This window comes from Oncorhynchus nerka, linkage group LG26 (assembly GCF_034236695.1).
Source record: "Oncorhynchus nerka isolate Pitt River linkage group LG26, Oner_Uvic_2.0, whole genome shotgun sequence".
In the NCBI taxonomy this organism is placed as follows: domain Eukaryota; kingdom Metazoa; phylum Chordata; class Actinopteri; order Salmoniformes; family Salmonidae; genus Oncorhynchus; species Oncorhynchus nerka.
In genome coordinates, this window is record NC_088421.1 from 39,367,443 (window position 1) to 39,381,770 (window position 14,328).

General features: G+C 48.8%; 1 protein-coding gene across 5 annotated transcripts in view; it reads right to left on the minus strand.

The window, feature by feature from the left end:
- Positions 1-477: 477 nt before the first annotated feature.
- Positions 478-14,328, minus strand: part of rnf213a (ring finger protein 213a) — an 85,466-nt gene continuing 71,615 nt past the window's right edge. For 3 of the 5 annotated variants that reach the window (XM_065010636.1, XM_065010635.1, XM_065010637.1), the window contains 3 exons: positions 6,896-6,985; positions 6,416-6,594; positions 478-2,006 (listed from right to left, as the gene is read on the minus strand). In XM_065010636.1, coding sequence (XP_064866708.1) covers positions 1,853-2,006; positions 6,416-6,594; positions 6,896-6,985 — 423 coding nt within the window. In that variant the 3' untranslated portion in view covers positions 478-1,852. The other 2 variants (XR_010461246.1, XM_065010638.1) reach the window with 2 other exon arrangements.

Genomic DNA, 14,328 nt, shown 5'->3' on the forward strand with positions numbered 1-14,328 from the left:
ATTCTACTTATTTTTTAATTTCTGTTGTAATGTTGAGGTCAACCTGCAAGTAAGCATTTCATTGTACTGTGTACCACCATGTATCCTGTGCATATAACAAATCATCTTTGATTTTAGATTTGACTTCAACTATCATAATCTAATAAATATAATTTATATTTGTCCAAATGTGTGACTGCTCTGTGTGCTAAATAAAGAAATATAACAGAGTTTGTTGCCTGCATTTGGACTTTGGGCTGATGGAGACCACCTGGTCAGTAAAATAATGATGCTTGTTTTATCTTCTTTTCACTTATGTGTTACACGTCACAAACAGATACATTTGATTATGACTCTCATATGGACAGTCACTTTAAATGTTAATTTGCTACATCCACAGTCCTGAACCGAACGCTGTTCTTTGATCAAATGACTGTCATTTTTAACAGTCTTCAGTGGCGGCAAGAAAGACCAATAAAATGTCAACAAAAAAAGAAATGCTGAGAAGCAAACAATTTATTTTGTTTCAACATAATAATCACTGCATGTCACACTCTTCAGCAATGAAATGAAACACAGAAACAACGTTTGGTCCAACTTTAAGTTCAACAAGAGGAACTTAAAGTGCAAAATACAATGAGCATATTCTGTAAGGCAGTGATTCTGTAAGGGGAAACTGTCATGCCATTTCTGACTAGATGATTGAAGATGAGTCCGTTATGAAATAACAAAACATATCACTTGAGGCAAAGCCATGTAAATAGATATCTACGGACAAAGTGAATTTTAAAACCTAATTTTCCATTGGGGACACCGTAGATATTAATAACAAGGTAGCTTCAGAAATGTGCAAACTCATTTCCCTCATTAGAAAACACCACCTATGATAAATCTTGATTATTTTCTTGATTGCTGTTTGGTTGAGATAAAAATGTCAGACCCCAGAGTTATAGCCCAACATCTCACCTAGTTGCATCCCTGAGTCTAAGACCAAAAGTCTAGGTATTTAGACTTCAGTCTTTCCCTCCACTACCACCACTACGTGACAGAGAAATTCACATTGGAAAAGTGCACAAAAGACCATCAGCAATCAAACATTTTGTACATCACAGGAGGTTGGTGGCACCTGAATTGGGGAGGAAGGGCTTGTGATAATGGCCAGAGAGGAATAGGTGGAATGGTACCAAATACATCAAACACATAGTTTCCATGTGTTTGATGCCATTCCATTCGCTCCGTTACAGACATTATGAGCCTTCCTCCCCTCAGCAGCCTCCACTGGATTTGCATATTTATCAACTAATAAAACCAATGGACAAATATTTGCTAACTACAACTTTCGTAACTTCCTCCCCTTCACTCATTGTACTCTTAGTACAAATCACAGTTGACTTTTTAGATACCAGAATGAAACCGTTTATAGGTATTGTACATGAGTAGAACCTGTCTGCTGGCACCTTGAAAGTGCATTTCCAAAAAGGCACTCATTTCATGTTCTCCTGTGTGAAACATATGCATCTATATCACATAAGTGTATTCTTAAACATGTTTGTAAACATATCTGTGGCCCTTACATACAGTATACAGGGACTATAAAGTCTGTACAAAGTCTACATCTGAAATGGCACCCCAACCTGGTCGGTCAAAAGTAGTGCACTACATTGGCGGAGTCTGGGGGTTGGAGCTTTGGCTATGCTCCATTCCGACTTGTCATTCCTCCAACATAGTCTGTCCCCCTGACTTCATACTGTCCTGTCTAAAAACCAATACAAGTATGAAATGATGTTCGACTCTTCAGGAAGAAAAAGTAGGGAATAGGGAGCCATGTGGGATGCAAACGAAGGCAGAGTAGAATCAGTTGTCGGTGGTTGAACTATCTCTGGCTGCGCTCCTGTTTGAAGGCCACGGTGAACTTCCAGGCTTCTATGTACTGAGCCAGACTGATCTCTCCGGGGAACAACTCGTCCACGTCGTGGGGAACGTCAAGGTCTTTCCGCTCCATGTAGGACACCAGGGTGTCTTTCAGGCTGCAGGACAATGGAGGAGAGGATAATGGACACACGTTCCACTTTCCTGTGTGTGTGTGTGTGTGTGTGTGTGTGTGTGTGTGTAAGTTTTCCAGACAGTGTTTGTGATTTTTACTTTCATCAAACATGCCTCAAAAAGAGATGTTTGTGGCCCTTATGAAACACATACAATACCAGTCAAAGTGTTAGTACACCTACTCATTTCAAGGGTTTTCTTTATTTTTACTATTTCTACATTGTTTAATAATAGTGTAGATGTCAAAACTATGAAATAACACATATGGAATCATTCAGTAAACAAAAAAAGGTGTTAAACTAATCAAAATATATTTTATAGCAGCCACCCTTTGCAATGACAACTTTGCACACTCTTGGCATTCTCTCAACCAGCTTCACGAGGTAGTCAACTGGAATTAATTCCAATTAACAGGTGTGCCTTGTTAAAAGTTAATTTGTGGAATTGTCACAACTGATTGGCACGGAATTAAATTCCTTCTTAATGCATTTGAGCCAATCAGTTGTGACAAGATAGGGGTGGTATACAGAAGATAGCCCTATAAGCAACGAGAAACATCATTCAAATAAAGATTTTATTACAGTGAAATGCTTACTTATGAGCCCCTGACCAACAATGCAGTTTAAAAAAATAGGGATAAGAATAAGAATAAGAAATAAAAGTAATTAAAGAGCAGCAGTAAAATAACAATAGCGAGACTATGTTTTTACAGGGATATACAGGTGGGTACCGGTACAGAGTCAATATGTTGGGCCACAGGTTAGTTGAGGTAATATGTACATGTAGGTAGAGTTATTAAAGTGATTACGTATAGATGACAACAACAGAGAGTAGCAGTGGTGTAGAAGAGGGGACAGGGGGGTAATGCAGATAGTCTGGGTAGCCACTTCATTAGATGTTTAGGAGTCTTATGGCTTGGGGGTAGAAGATGTTTAGAAGCCTCTTGGACCTAGACTTGGCACTCCGGTACCGCTTGCCGTGGGGAAGAAGAGAGAACAGTCTATGACTAGGGTGGCTGGTGTCTTTGACAATTTGTAGGGCCTTCCTCTGACACCGGCTAGTATAGAGGTCCTGGATGGCAGGAAGCTTGGCCCCAGTGATGTACTGGGCCATTTGCACTACCCCCTGTACTGTCTTGCGGTCGGAGACCGAGCAGTTGCCATACCAACCACTGATGCAACCAGTCAGGATGCTCTCGATGGTGCAGCTGTAGAACCTTTTGAGGATCTGAGGACCCATGCAAAATCTTTTCAGTCTCCTGAGGGGGAATAGGTTATGTCGTGCCCTCTTCGCAACTGTCTTGGTGTGCTTGGACCATGTTAGTTTGCTGGTGATGTGGACACCACCCAACCTGCTCCACAACAGCCCCGTCAATGAGAATGGGGGTGTGCTCGGTCCTCTTTTTCCTGTAGTCCACAATCAACTCCTTTGTCTTGATCACATTGAGGGAGAGGTTGTTGTCCTGGCACCACACAGCCAGGTCTCTGACCTCCTCCCTAAAGGCTGTCTCGTCGTTGTCGGTGATCAGGCCTACCACGGTTCTGTCCCCGGAAAACTTAAAGATGGTGTTGGAGTCGCGCAGTCATGAGTGAACAGGGAGTACAGGAGGGGACTGAGCAAGCATACCTGAGGGGCCTGTGTTGAGGATCAGCGTGGCGGATGTGTTGTTACCTACCCTTACTATCTGGGGGGCGTCTGGCTTATTGAGCTTGAGGGCACCATGATGTTGAATGCTGAGCTGTAGTCAATGAATAGCATTCTCACATAGGTGTTCCTTTTGTCCAGGTGGGAAAGGGCAGTGTGGAGTGCAATAGAGATTGCATCATCTGTGGATCTGTTGGGGCGGTATGCAAATTTAGTGGGTCTAGGGTTTCTTGGGTAATGGTGTTGATGTGAGTCATGACCAGCCTTTCAAAGCACTTCATGGCTACAGACGTGAGTGCTACGGGTCTGTAGTCATTTAGGCAGGTTACCTTAGTGTTCTTGGGCACAGGGACCATGGTGGTCTGCTTAAAACATGGTGGTATTACAGAATTGGACAGGGAGAGGTTGAACATGTCAGTGAAGACACATGCCAGATGCTTGCAGTACACGTCCTGGTAATCCATCTGGCCCTGCGGCCTTGTGAATGTTGACCTGTTTAAAAGGTCTTACTCACATCGGCTGCGGAGATCGTGATCACGCAGTCTTCTGGAACAGCTGGTGCCCTCATGAATGTTTCAGTGTTATTTGCACCGAAGCAAGCATAGAAGTTGTTTAGCTCGTCTGGTAGGTTCGTGTCACTGGGCAGCTCTCAGCTGTGCTTCCCTTTGTAGTTTGTAATGGTTTGCAAGCCCTGCCACATCTGACGAGCATCATAACCAGTGTAGTACTTTTAGATCTTAGTCCTGTATCTACGCTTTGCCTGTTTGATGGTTCGTTGGAGTGCATAGCAGGATTTCTTATATGCTTCCGGGTTAGAGTCCCGCTCCTTGAAAGAGGCAGATCTAGCCTTTAGCTCAGTGCGGATGTTGCCCATAATCCATGGCTTCTGGTTGAGGTATGTACATACGGTCACTGTGGGGACGAAGTAATTTAATAACTTATTGATGACGCCAATGACTGATGTGGTGTACTCATCAGTGCCATTGAAGGAATCCCAGAACATATTCCAGTCTGTGCTAGCAAAACAGTCCTGTAGCTTAGCATCTGCTTCATCTCACCTCACTTTTTTTATTGATCTAGTCACTGGTGCTTCCTGCTTGTAAGCAGGAATTAGGAGTATAGAAGTATTACTAAGACATGAAGGCCAGTCAATCTGGAACATTTCTTCAAGTGGAGTCACAAAAAAACATCAAGCGCTATGAAACTGTCTCTCAAGGAAGACCCAGAGTTACCTCTGCTGCAGAGGATAAGTTCATTACAGTTAACTGCACCTCAGAATGGAGCCCAAATTAATGCTTCAGAGTTCAAGTAACAGACACAGCTCAAAATCAACTGTTCAGAGGAGACTGTGTGAATCTGGCTTTCATGGTCGAATTCCTGCAAAGAAACCACTACTAAAGGATTCCAATAATAAGAAGAGACGTGCTTGGGCCAAGAAACACAAGCAATGGACATTACACTGGTGGAAATCTGTCCTTTGGTCTGATGACTCCAAATTTGAGATTTTTGGTTCCAATCGCTGTGTCTCAAATGGTCCACTCACACAGACAGCGTAGTGAAGAAGGCCCAACAGTGCCTCTTCAACCTCAGGAGGCTGAAGAAATTCAGCTTGTCATCAAAAACACTCACAAACTTTTACAGATGCACAATCGAGAGCATCCTGTCGGGCTGTATCACCGCCTGGTACGGCAACTGCTCTGCCCACAACCATAAGGCTCTCCAGAGGGTAGTGAGGTCTGCACAACGCATCACCGGGGGCAAACTACCTGCCCTCCAGGACACCTACACCACAGGAAGGCCAAAAAGATCATCAAGGACAACAACCACCCGAGCCACTGCCTGTTCACCCCGCTATCACCCAGAAGGGGAGGTCAGTACAGGTGCATCAAAGCTGGGACCGAGAGACTGAAAAACAGCTTCTATCTCAAGGCCATCAGACAGTTAAACAGCCATCACTAACATTGAGTGGCTGCTGCCAACATACTGACTCAAATCTCTAGCCACTTTAGTAATTAAAAATAGGATGTAAGAAATGTATCACTAGTCACTTTAAACAATGCTACTTTATATAATGTTTACATACCCTACATTACTCATCTCATATGTATACTGTACTCTATACCATCTACTGCATCTTGCCTATGCTGTTGAGGCCATCGCTCATCCATATATGTATATGTACATACTCTTATTCATTCCTTTACACTTGTGTGTATAAGGTAGTTGATGTGAAATTGTTAGATTACTTGTTAGATATTACTGCACAGCCGGAACTAGAAGCACAGGCATTTCGCTACACTCGCATTAACATCTGCTGACCATGTGTATGTGACCAACAAAATTAGATTTGACTGAAGGAAAAGCAGCCAACAAGTGCTCAGCATATGTGGGAACATATGTGGGAACAGTTGGAAAAGCATTCCAGATGAAGCTGGTTGAGAGAACACCAAGAGTGTGCAAACCAGTCATCAAGGCAAAGGGTGGATACTTTGAAAAATCAAAAAAATATTTTAATTAGTTTGACACTTTTTTTGGTTACTACATGATTCCATATGTGTTATTTCATAGGTGTGATGTAGAATGGAGAAGAAAAAAAAAACCTTGAATGAGTAGGTGTCCAAACTTTAGACTAGTACTTAAGACATGATGTTCCTGTGACGTAAACAATACTACAATATCAAAAATGGAACCGCTAAGAGTGTCAAGAGAGACTACACCATGCCAGCTAGCTGTTATCCCCTTGGCTTACCCCCAGTCAGGCTTGTATGTGTCGGGGGCACGGGGGCTCTTCAGGACCAGCAGCAGAAACTCGTGCATCTCCAGCAGGAACGAGTCAGCGCTGCTCTTGGTGAAGAACGTAGTGAGTAGCCTCCGGTCTTCATCTCCTAGGGGATTCCTGTATTCCTCTGAGACCCCCACAAACGGGTCCTGAGGATGGGGAGGTTAGAGAAGCTTTAATATACACTAGGGTGTAACATGACATTATGATCATGTTCTATTTATCACATTATGTTAGTTACTGTAACTAAGGTTAGTTTACATTAATGTTGTAAGTTAGTACAACTTAAGTCACAATGTTACAACTTATGTTGTAAGTAATACAAGCACATCTCACCCACACAAACAGTAATCCAGACAAACAACTTCATAACCAGTGTAAAAAAACATGACCCAAACAAAATCATGTGAAGACTTGTCTGGGTGAATGTGTGGTGTCTCGTCGTCTTACCCTCTTGAGGCGCAGCATGTTCTCAGACTTGAGTGAGGTGAGGAGCTGCCACAGGGCCACACAGTGTTTCAGACTACACCTGCTCAGGGCCTGCATGAGAACAACAGGACAACACAGTGACTCAGACTACACCTGCTCAGGGCCTGCATGAGGACAACAGGACAACACAGTGACTCAGACTACACCTGCTCAGGGCCTGCATGAGGACAACACAGTGACTCAGACTACACCTGCTCAGGGCCTGCATGAGGACAACAGGACAATACAGTGACTCAGACTACACCTGCTCAGGGCCTGCATGAGGACAACAGGACAATACAGTGACTCAGACTACACCTGCTCAGGGCCTGCATGAGGACAACAGGATAACAAAGTGACTCAGACTACACCTGCTCAGGGCCTACATGAGGACAACACAGTGACTCAGACTACACCTGCTCAGGGCCTACATGAGGACAACAGGACAACACAGTGACTCAGACTACACCTGCTCAGGGCCTGCATGAGGACAACACAGTGACTCAGACTACACCTGCTCAGGGCCTGCATGAGGACAACAGGACAACACAGTGACTCAGACTACACCTGCTCAGGGCCTGCATGAGGACAACAGGACAACACAGTGTTTCAGACTACACCTGCTCAGGGCCTGCATGAGGACAACAGGGCCACACAGTGTTTCAGACTACACCTGCTCAGGGCCTGCATGAGGACAACAGGACAACACAGTGACTCAGACTACACCTGCTCAGGGCCTGCATGAGGACAACAGGACAACACAGTGACTCAGACTACACCTGCTCAGGGCCTGCATGAGGACAACAGGACAACACAGTGACTCAGACTACACCTGCTCAGGGCCTGCATGAGGACAACAGGACAACACAGTGTTTCAGACTACACCTGCTCAGGGCCTGCATGAGGACAACAGGACAACACAGTGACTCAGACTACACCTGCTCAGGGCCTACATGAGGACAACAGGACAACACAGTGACTCAGACTACACCTGCTCAGGGCCTGCATGAGGACAACACAGTGTGACTCAGACTACACCTGCTCAGGGCCTGCATGAGGACAACACAGTGACTCAGACTACACCTGTTCAGGGCCTGCATGAGGACAACACAGTGACTCAGACTACACCTGCTCAGGGCCTGCATGAGGACAACAGGACAACACAGTGACTCAGACTACACCTGCTCAGGGCCTGCATGAGGACAACAGGACAACACAGTGTTTCAGACTACACCTGCTCAGGGCCTGCATGAGGACAACAGGACAACACAGTGACTCAGACTACACCTGCTCAGGGCCTGCATGAGGACAACAGGACAACACAGTGACTCAGACTACACCTGCTCAGGGCCTGCATGAGGACAACAGGACAACACAGTGACTCAGACTACACCTGCTCAGGGCCTGAGGACAACACAGTGACTCAGACAACAGCTCAGGGCCTGCATGAGGACAACAGGACAACACAGTGACTCAGACTACACCTGCTCAGGGCCTGCATGAGGACAACAGGACAACACAGTGACTCAGACTACACCTGCTCAGGGCCTGCATGAGGACAACAGGACAACACAGTGACTCAGACTACACCTGCTCAGGGCCTGCATGAGGACAACAGGACAACACAGTGACTCAGACTACACCTGCTCAGGGCCTGCATGAGGACAACAGGACAACACAGTGACTCAGACTACACCTGCTCAGGGCCTGCATGAGGACAACAGGACACACAGTGACAACTACACAGGGTGACTCAGACTACACCTGCTCAGGGCCTGCATGAGGACAACAGGACAACACAGTGACTCAGACTACACCTGCTCAGGGCCTGCATGAGGACAACACAGTGACTCAGACTACACCTGCTCAGGGCCTGCATGAGGACAACAGGACAACACAGTGACTCAGACTACACCTGCTCAGGGCCTGCATGAGGACAACAGGACAACAACAGTGACTCAGACACACCTGCTCAGGGCCTACATGAGGACAACACAGTGACTCAGACTACACCTGCTCAGGGCCTGCATGAGGACAACAGGACAACACAGTGACTCAGACTACACCTGCTCAGGGCCTGCATGAGGACAACACAGTGACTCAGACTACACCTGCTCAGGGCCTGCATGAGGACAACAGGACAACACAGTGACTCAGACTACACCTGCTCAGGGCCTGCATGAGGACAACAGGACAACACAGTGACTCAGACTACACCTGCTCAGGGCCTGCATGAGGACAACAGGACAACACAGTGACTCAGACTACACCTGCTCAGGGCCTGCATGAGGACAACAGGACAACACAGTGACTCAGACTACACCTGCTCAGGGCCTGCATGAGGACAACAGGACAACACAGTGACTCAGACTACACCTGCTCAGGGCCTGCATGAGGACAACAGGACAACACAGTGACTCAGACTACACCTGCTCAGGGCCTGCATGAGGACAACAGGACAACACAGTGTTTCAGACTACACCTGCTCAGGGCCTGCATGAGGACAACAGGACAACACAGTGACTCAGACTACACCTGCTCAGGGCCTACATGAGGACAACACAGTGACTCAGACTACACCTGCTCAGGGCCTGCATGAGGACAACAGGACAACACAGTGACTCAGACTACACCTGCTCAGGGCCTGCATGAGGACAACAGGACAACACAGTGACTCAGACTACACCTGCTCAGGGCCTGCATGAGGACAACAGGACAACACAGTGACTCAGACTACACCTGCTCAGGGCCTGCATGAGGACAACAGGACAACACAGTGACTCAGACTACACCTGCTCAGGGCCTGCATGAGGACAACAGGACAACACAGTGACTCAGACTACACCTGCTCAGGGCCTGCATGAGGACAACAGGACAACACAGTGACTCAGACTACACCTGCTCAGGGCCTGCATGAGGACAACAGGACAACACAGTGACTCAGACTACACCTGCTCAGGGCCTGCATGAGGACAACACAGTGACTCAGACTACAACTGCTCAGGGCCTGCATGAGGACAACAGGACAACACAGTGACTCAGACTACACCTGCTCAGGGCCTGCATGAGGACAACAGGACAACACAGTGACTCAGACTACACCTGCTCAGGGCCTGCATGAGGACAACACAGTGACTCAGACTACACCTGCTCAGGGCCTGCATGAGGACAACAGGACAACACAGTGGACTACACCTGCTCAGGGCCTGCATGAGGACAACAGGACAACACAGTGACTCAGACTACACCTGCTCAGGGCCTGCATGAGGACAACAGGACAACACAGTGACTCAGACTACACCTGCTCAGGGCCTGCATGAGGACAACAGGACAACACAGTGACTCAGACTACACCTGCTCAGGGCCTGCATGAGGACAACAGGACAACACAGTGACTCAGACTACACCTGCTCACATGAGGACAACACAGTGACTCAGACTACACCTGCTCAGGGCCTGCATGAGGACAACAGGACAACACAGTGACTCAGACTACACCTGCTCAGGGCCTGCATGAGGACAACAGGACAACACAGTGACTCAGACTACACCTGCTCAGGGCCTGCATGAGGACAACAGGACAACACAGTGACTCAGACTACACCTGCTCAGGGCCTGCATGAGGACAACAGGACAACACAGTGACTCAGACTACACCTGCTCAGGGCCTGCATGAGGACAACACAGTGACTCAGACTACAACTGCTCAGGGCCTGCATGAGGACAACACAGTGACTCAGACTACACCTGCTCAGGGCCTGCATGAGGACAACAGGACAACACAGTGACTCAGACTACACCTGCTCAGGGCCTGCATGAGGACAACAGGACAACACAGTGACTCAGACTACACCTGCTCAGGGCCTGCATGAGGACAACAGGACAACACAGTGACTCAGACTACACCTGCTCAGGGCCTGCATGAGGACAACAGGACAACACAGTGACTCAGACTACACCTGCTCAGGGCCTGCATGAGGACAACAGGACAACACAGTGACTCAGACTATACCTGCTCAGGGCCTGCATGAGGACAACAGGACAACACAGTGTTTCAGACTACACCTGCTCAGGGCCTGCATGAGGACAACAGGACAACACAGTGACTCAGACTACACCTGCTCAGGGCCTACATGAGGACAACACAGTGACTCAGACTACACCTGCTCAGGGCCTACATGAGGACAACACAGTGACTCAGACTACACCTGCTCAGGGCCTGCATGAGGACAACAGGACAACACAGTGACTCAGACTACACCTGCTCAGGGCCTGCATGAGGACAACACAGTGACTCAGACTACACCTGCTCAGGGCCTGCATGAGGACAACAGGACAACACAGTGACTCAGACTACACCTGCTCAGGGCCTACATGAGGACAACAGGACAACACAGTGACTCAGAGTACACCTGCTCAGGGCCTGCATGAGGACAACAGGACAACACAGTGACTCAGACTACACCTGCTCAGGGCCTGCATGAGGACAACACAGTGACTCAGACTACAACTGCTCAGGGCCTGCATGAGGACAACAGGACAACACAGTGACTCAGACTACACCTGCTCAGGGCCTGCATGAGGACAACAGGACAACACAGTGACTCAGACTACACCTGCTCAGGGCCTGCATGAGGACAACACAGTGACTCAGACTACACCTGCTCAGGGCCTGCATGAGGACAACAGGACAACACAGTGACTCAGACTACACCTGCTCAGGGCCTGCATGAGGACAACAGGACAACACAGTGACTCAGACTACACCTGCTCAGGGCCTGCATGAGGACAACACAGTGACTCAGACTACACCTGCTCAGGGCCTGCATGAGGACAACAGGACAACACAGTGACTCAGACTACACCTGCTCAGGGCCTGCATGAGGACAACAGGACAACACAGTGACTCAGACTACACCTGCTCAGGGCCTGCATGAGGACAACACAGTGACTCAGACTACACCTGCTCAGGGCCTGCATGAGGACAACAGGACAACACAGTGTTTCAGACTACACCTGCTCAGGGCCTGCATGAGGACAACAGGACAACACAGTGACTCAGACTACACCTGCTCAGGGCCTGCATGAGGACAACAGGACAACACAGTGACTCAGACTACACCTGCTCAGGGCCTGCATGAGGACAACAGGACAACACAGTGACTCAGACTACACCTGCTCAGGGCCTGCATGAGGACAACACAGTGACTCAGACTACAACTGCTCAGGGCCTGCAACAGGACAACACAGTGACTCAGACTACACCTGCTCAGGGCCTGCATGAGGACAACAGGACAACACAGTGACTCAGACTACACCTGCTCAGGGCCTGCATGAGGACAACAGGACAACACAGTGACTCAGACTACACCTGCTCAGGGCCTGCATGAGGACAACACAGTGACTCAGACTACAACTGCTCAGGGCCTGCATGAGGACAACACAGTGACTCAGACTACACCTGCTCAGGGCCTGCATGAGGACAACAGGACAACACAGTGACTCAGACTACACCTGCTCAGGGCCTGCATCAGGACAACAGGACAACACAGTGACTCAGACTACACCTGCTCAGGGCCTGCATGAGGACAACAGGACAACACAGTGACTCAGACTACACCTGCTCAGGGCCTGCATGAGGACAACAGGACAACACAGTGTTTCAGACTACACCTGCTCAGGGCCTGCATGAGGACAACAGGACAACACAGTGACTCAGACTACACCTGCTCAGGGCCTGCATGAGGACAACAGGACAACACAGTGACTCAGACTATACCTGCTCAGGGCCTGCATGAGGACAACAGGACAACACAGTGACTCAGACTACACCTGCTCAGGGCCTGCATGAGGACAACAGGACAACACAGTGACTCAGACTACACCTGCTCAGGGCCTGCATGAGGACAACACAGTGACTCAGACTACACCTGCTCAGGGCCTGCATGAGGACAACAGGACAACACAGTGACTCAGACTACACCTGCTCAGGGCCTGCATGAGGACAACAGGACAACACAGTGACTCAGACTACACCTGCTCAGGGCCTGCATGAGGACAACACAGTGACTCAGACTACACCTGCTCAGGGCCTGCATGAGGACAACAGGACAACACAGTGACTCAGACTACACCTGCTCAGGGCCTGCATGAGGACAACAGGACAACACAGTGACTCAGACTACACCTGCTCAGGGCCTGCATGAGGACAACACAGTGACTCAGACTACACCTGCTCAGGGCCTGCATGAGGACAACAGGACAACACAGTGTTTCAGACTACACCTGCTCAGGGCCTGCATGAGGACAACAGGACAACACAGTGACTCAGACTACACCTGCTCAGGGCCTGCATGAGGACAACAGGACAACACAGTGACTCAGACTACACCTGCTCAGGGCCTGCATGAGGACAACAGGACAACACAGTGACTCAGACTACACCTGCTCAGGGCCTGCATGAGGACAACACAGTGACTCAGCTGCTCAGGGCCTGCATGAGGACAACACAGTGACTCAGACTACACCTGCTCAGGGCCTGCATGAGGACAACAGGACAACACAGTGACTCAGACTACACCTGCTCAGGGCCTGCATGAGGACAACAGGACAACACAGTGACTCAGACTACACCTGCTCAGGGCCTGCATGAGGACAACACAGTGACTCAGACTACACCTGCTCAGGGCCTGCATGAGGACAACAGGACAACACAGTGACTCAGACTACACCTGCTCAGGGCCTGCATGAGGACAACAGGACAACACAGTGACTCAGACTACACCTGCTCAGGGCCTGCATGAGGACAACAGGACAACACAGTGACTCAGACTACACCTGCTCAGGGCCTGCATGAGGACAACAGGACAACACAGTGACTCAGACTACACCTGCTCAGGGCCTGCATGAGGACAACACAGTGACTCAGACTACAACTGCTCAGGGCCTGCATGTGGACAACACAGTGACTCAGACTACACCTGCTCAGGGCCTGCATGAGGACAACAGGACAACACAGTGACTCAGACTACACCTGCTCAGGGCCTGCATGAGGACAACAGGACAACACAGTGACTCAGACTACACCTGCTCAGGGCCTGCATGAGGACAACACAGTGACTCAGACTACAACTGCTCAGGGCCTGCATGAGGACAACACAGTGACTCAGACTACACCTGCTCAGGGCCTGCATGAGGACAACAGGACAACACAGTGACTCAGACTACACCTGCTCAGGGCCTGCATCAGGACAACAGGACAACACAGTGACTCAGACTACACCTGCTCAGGGCCTGCATGAGGACAACAGGACATCACAGTGACTCAGACTACACCTGCTCAGGGCCTGCATGAGGACAACAGGACAACACAGTGTTTCAGACTACACCTGCTCAGGGCCTGCATGAGGACAACA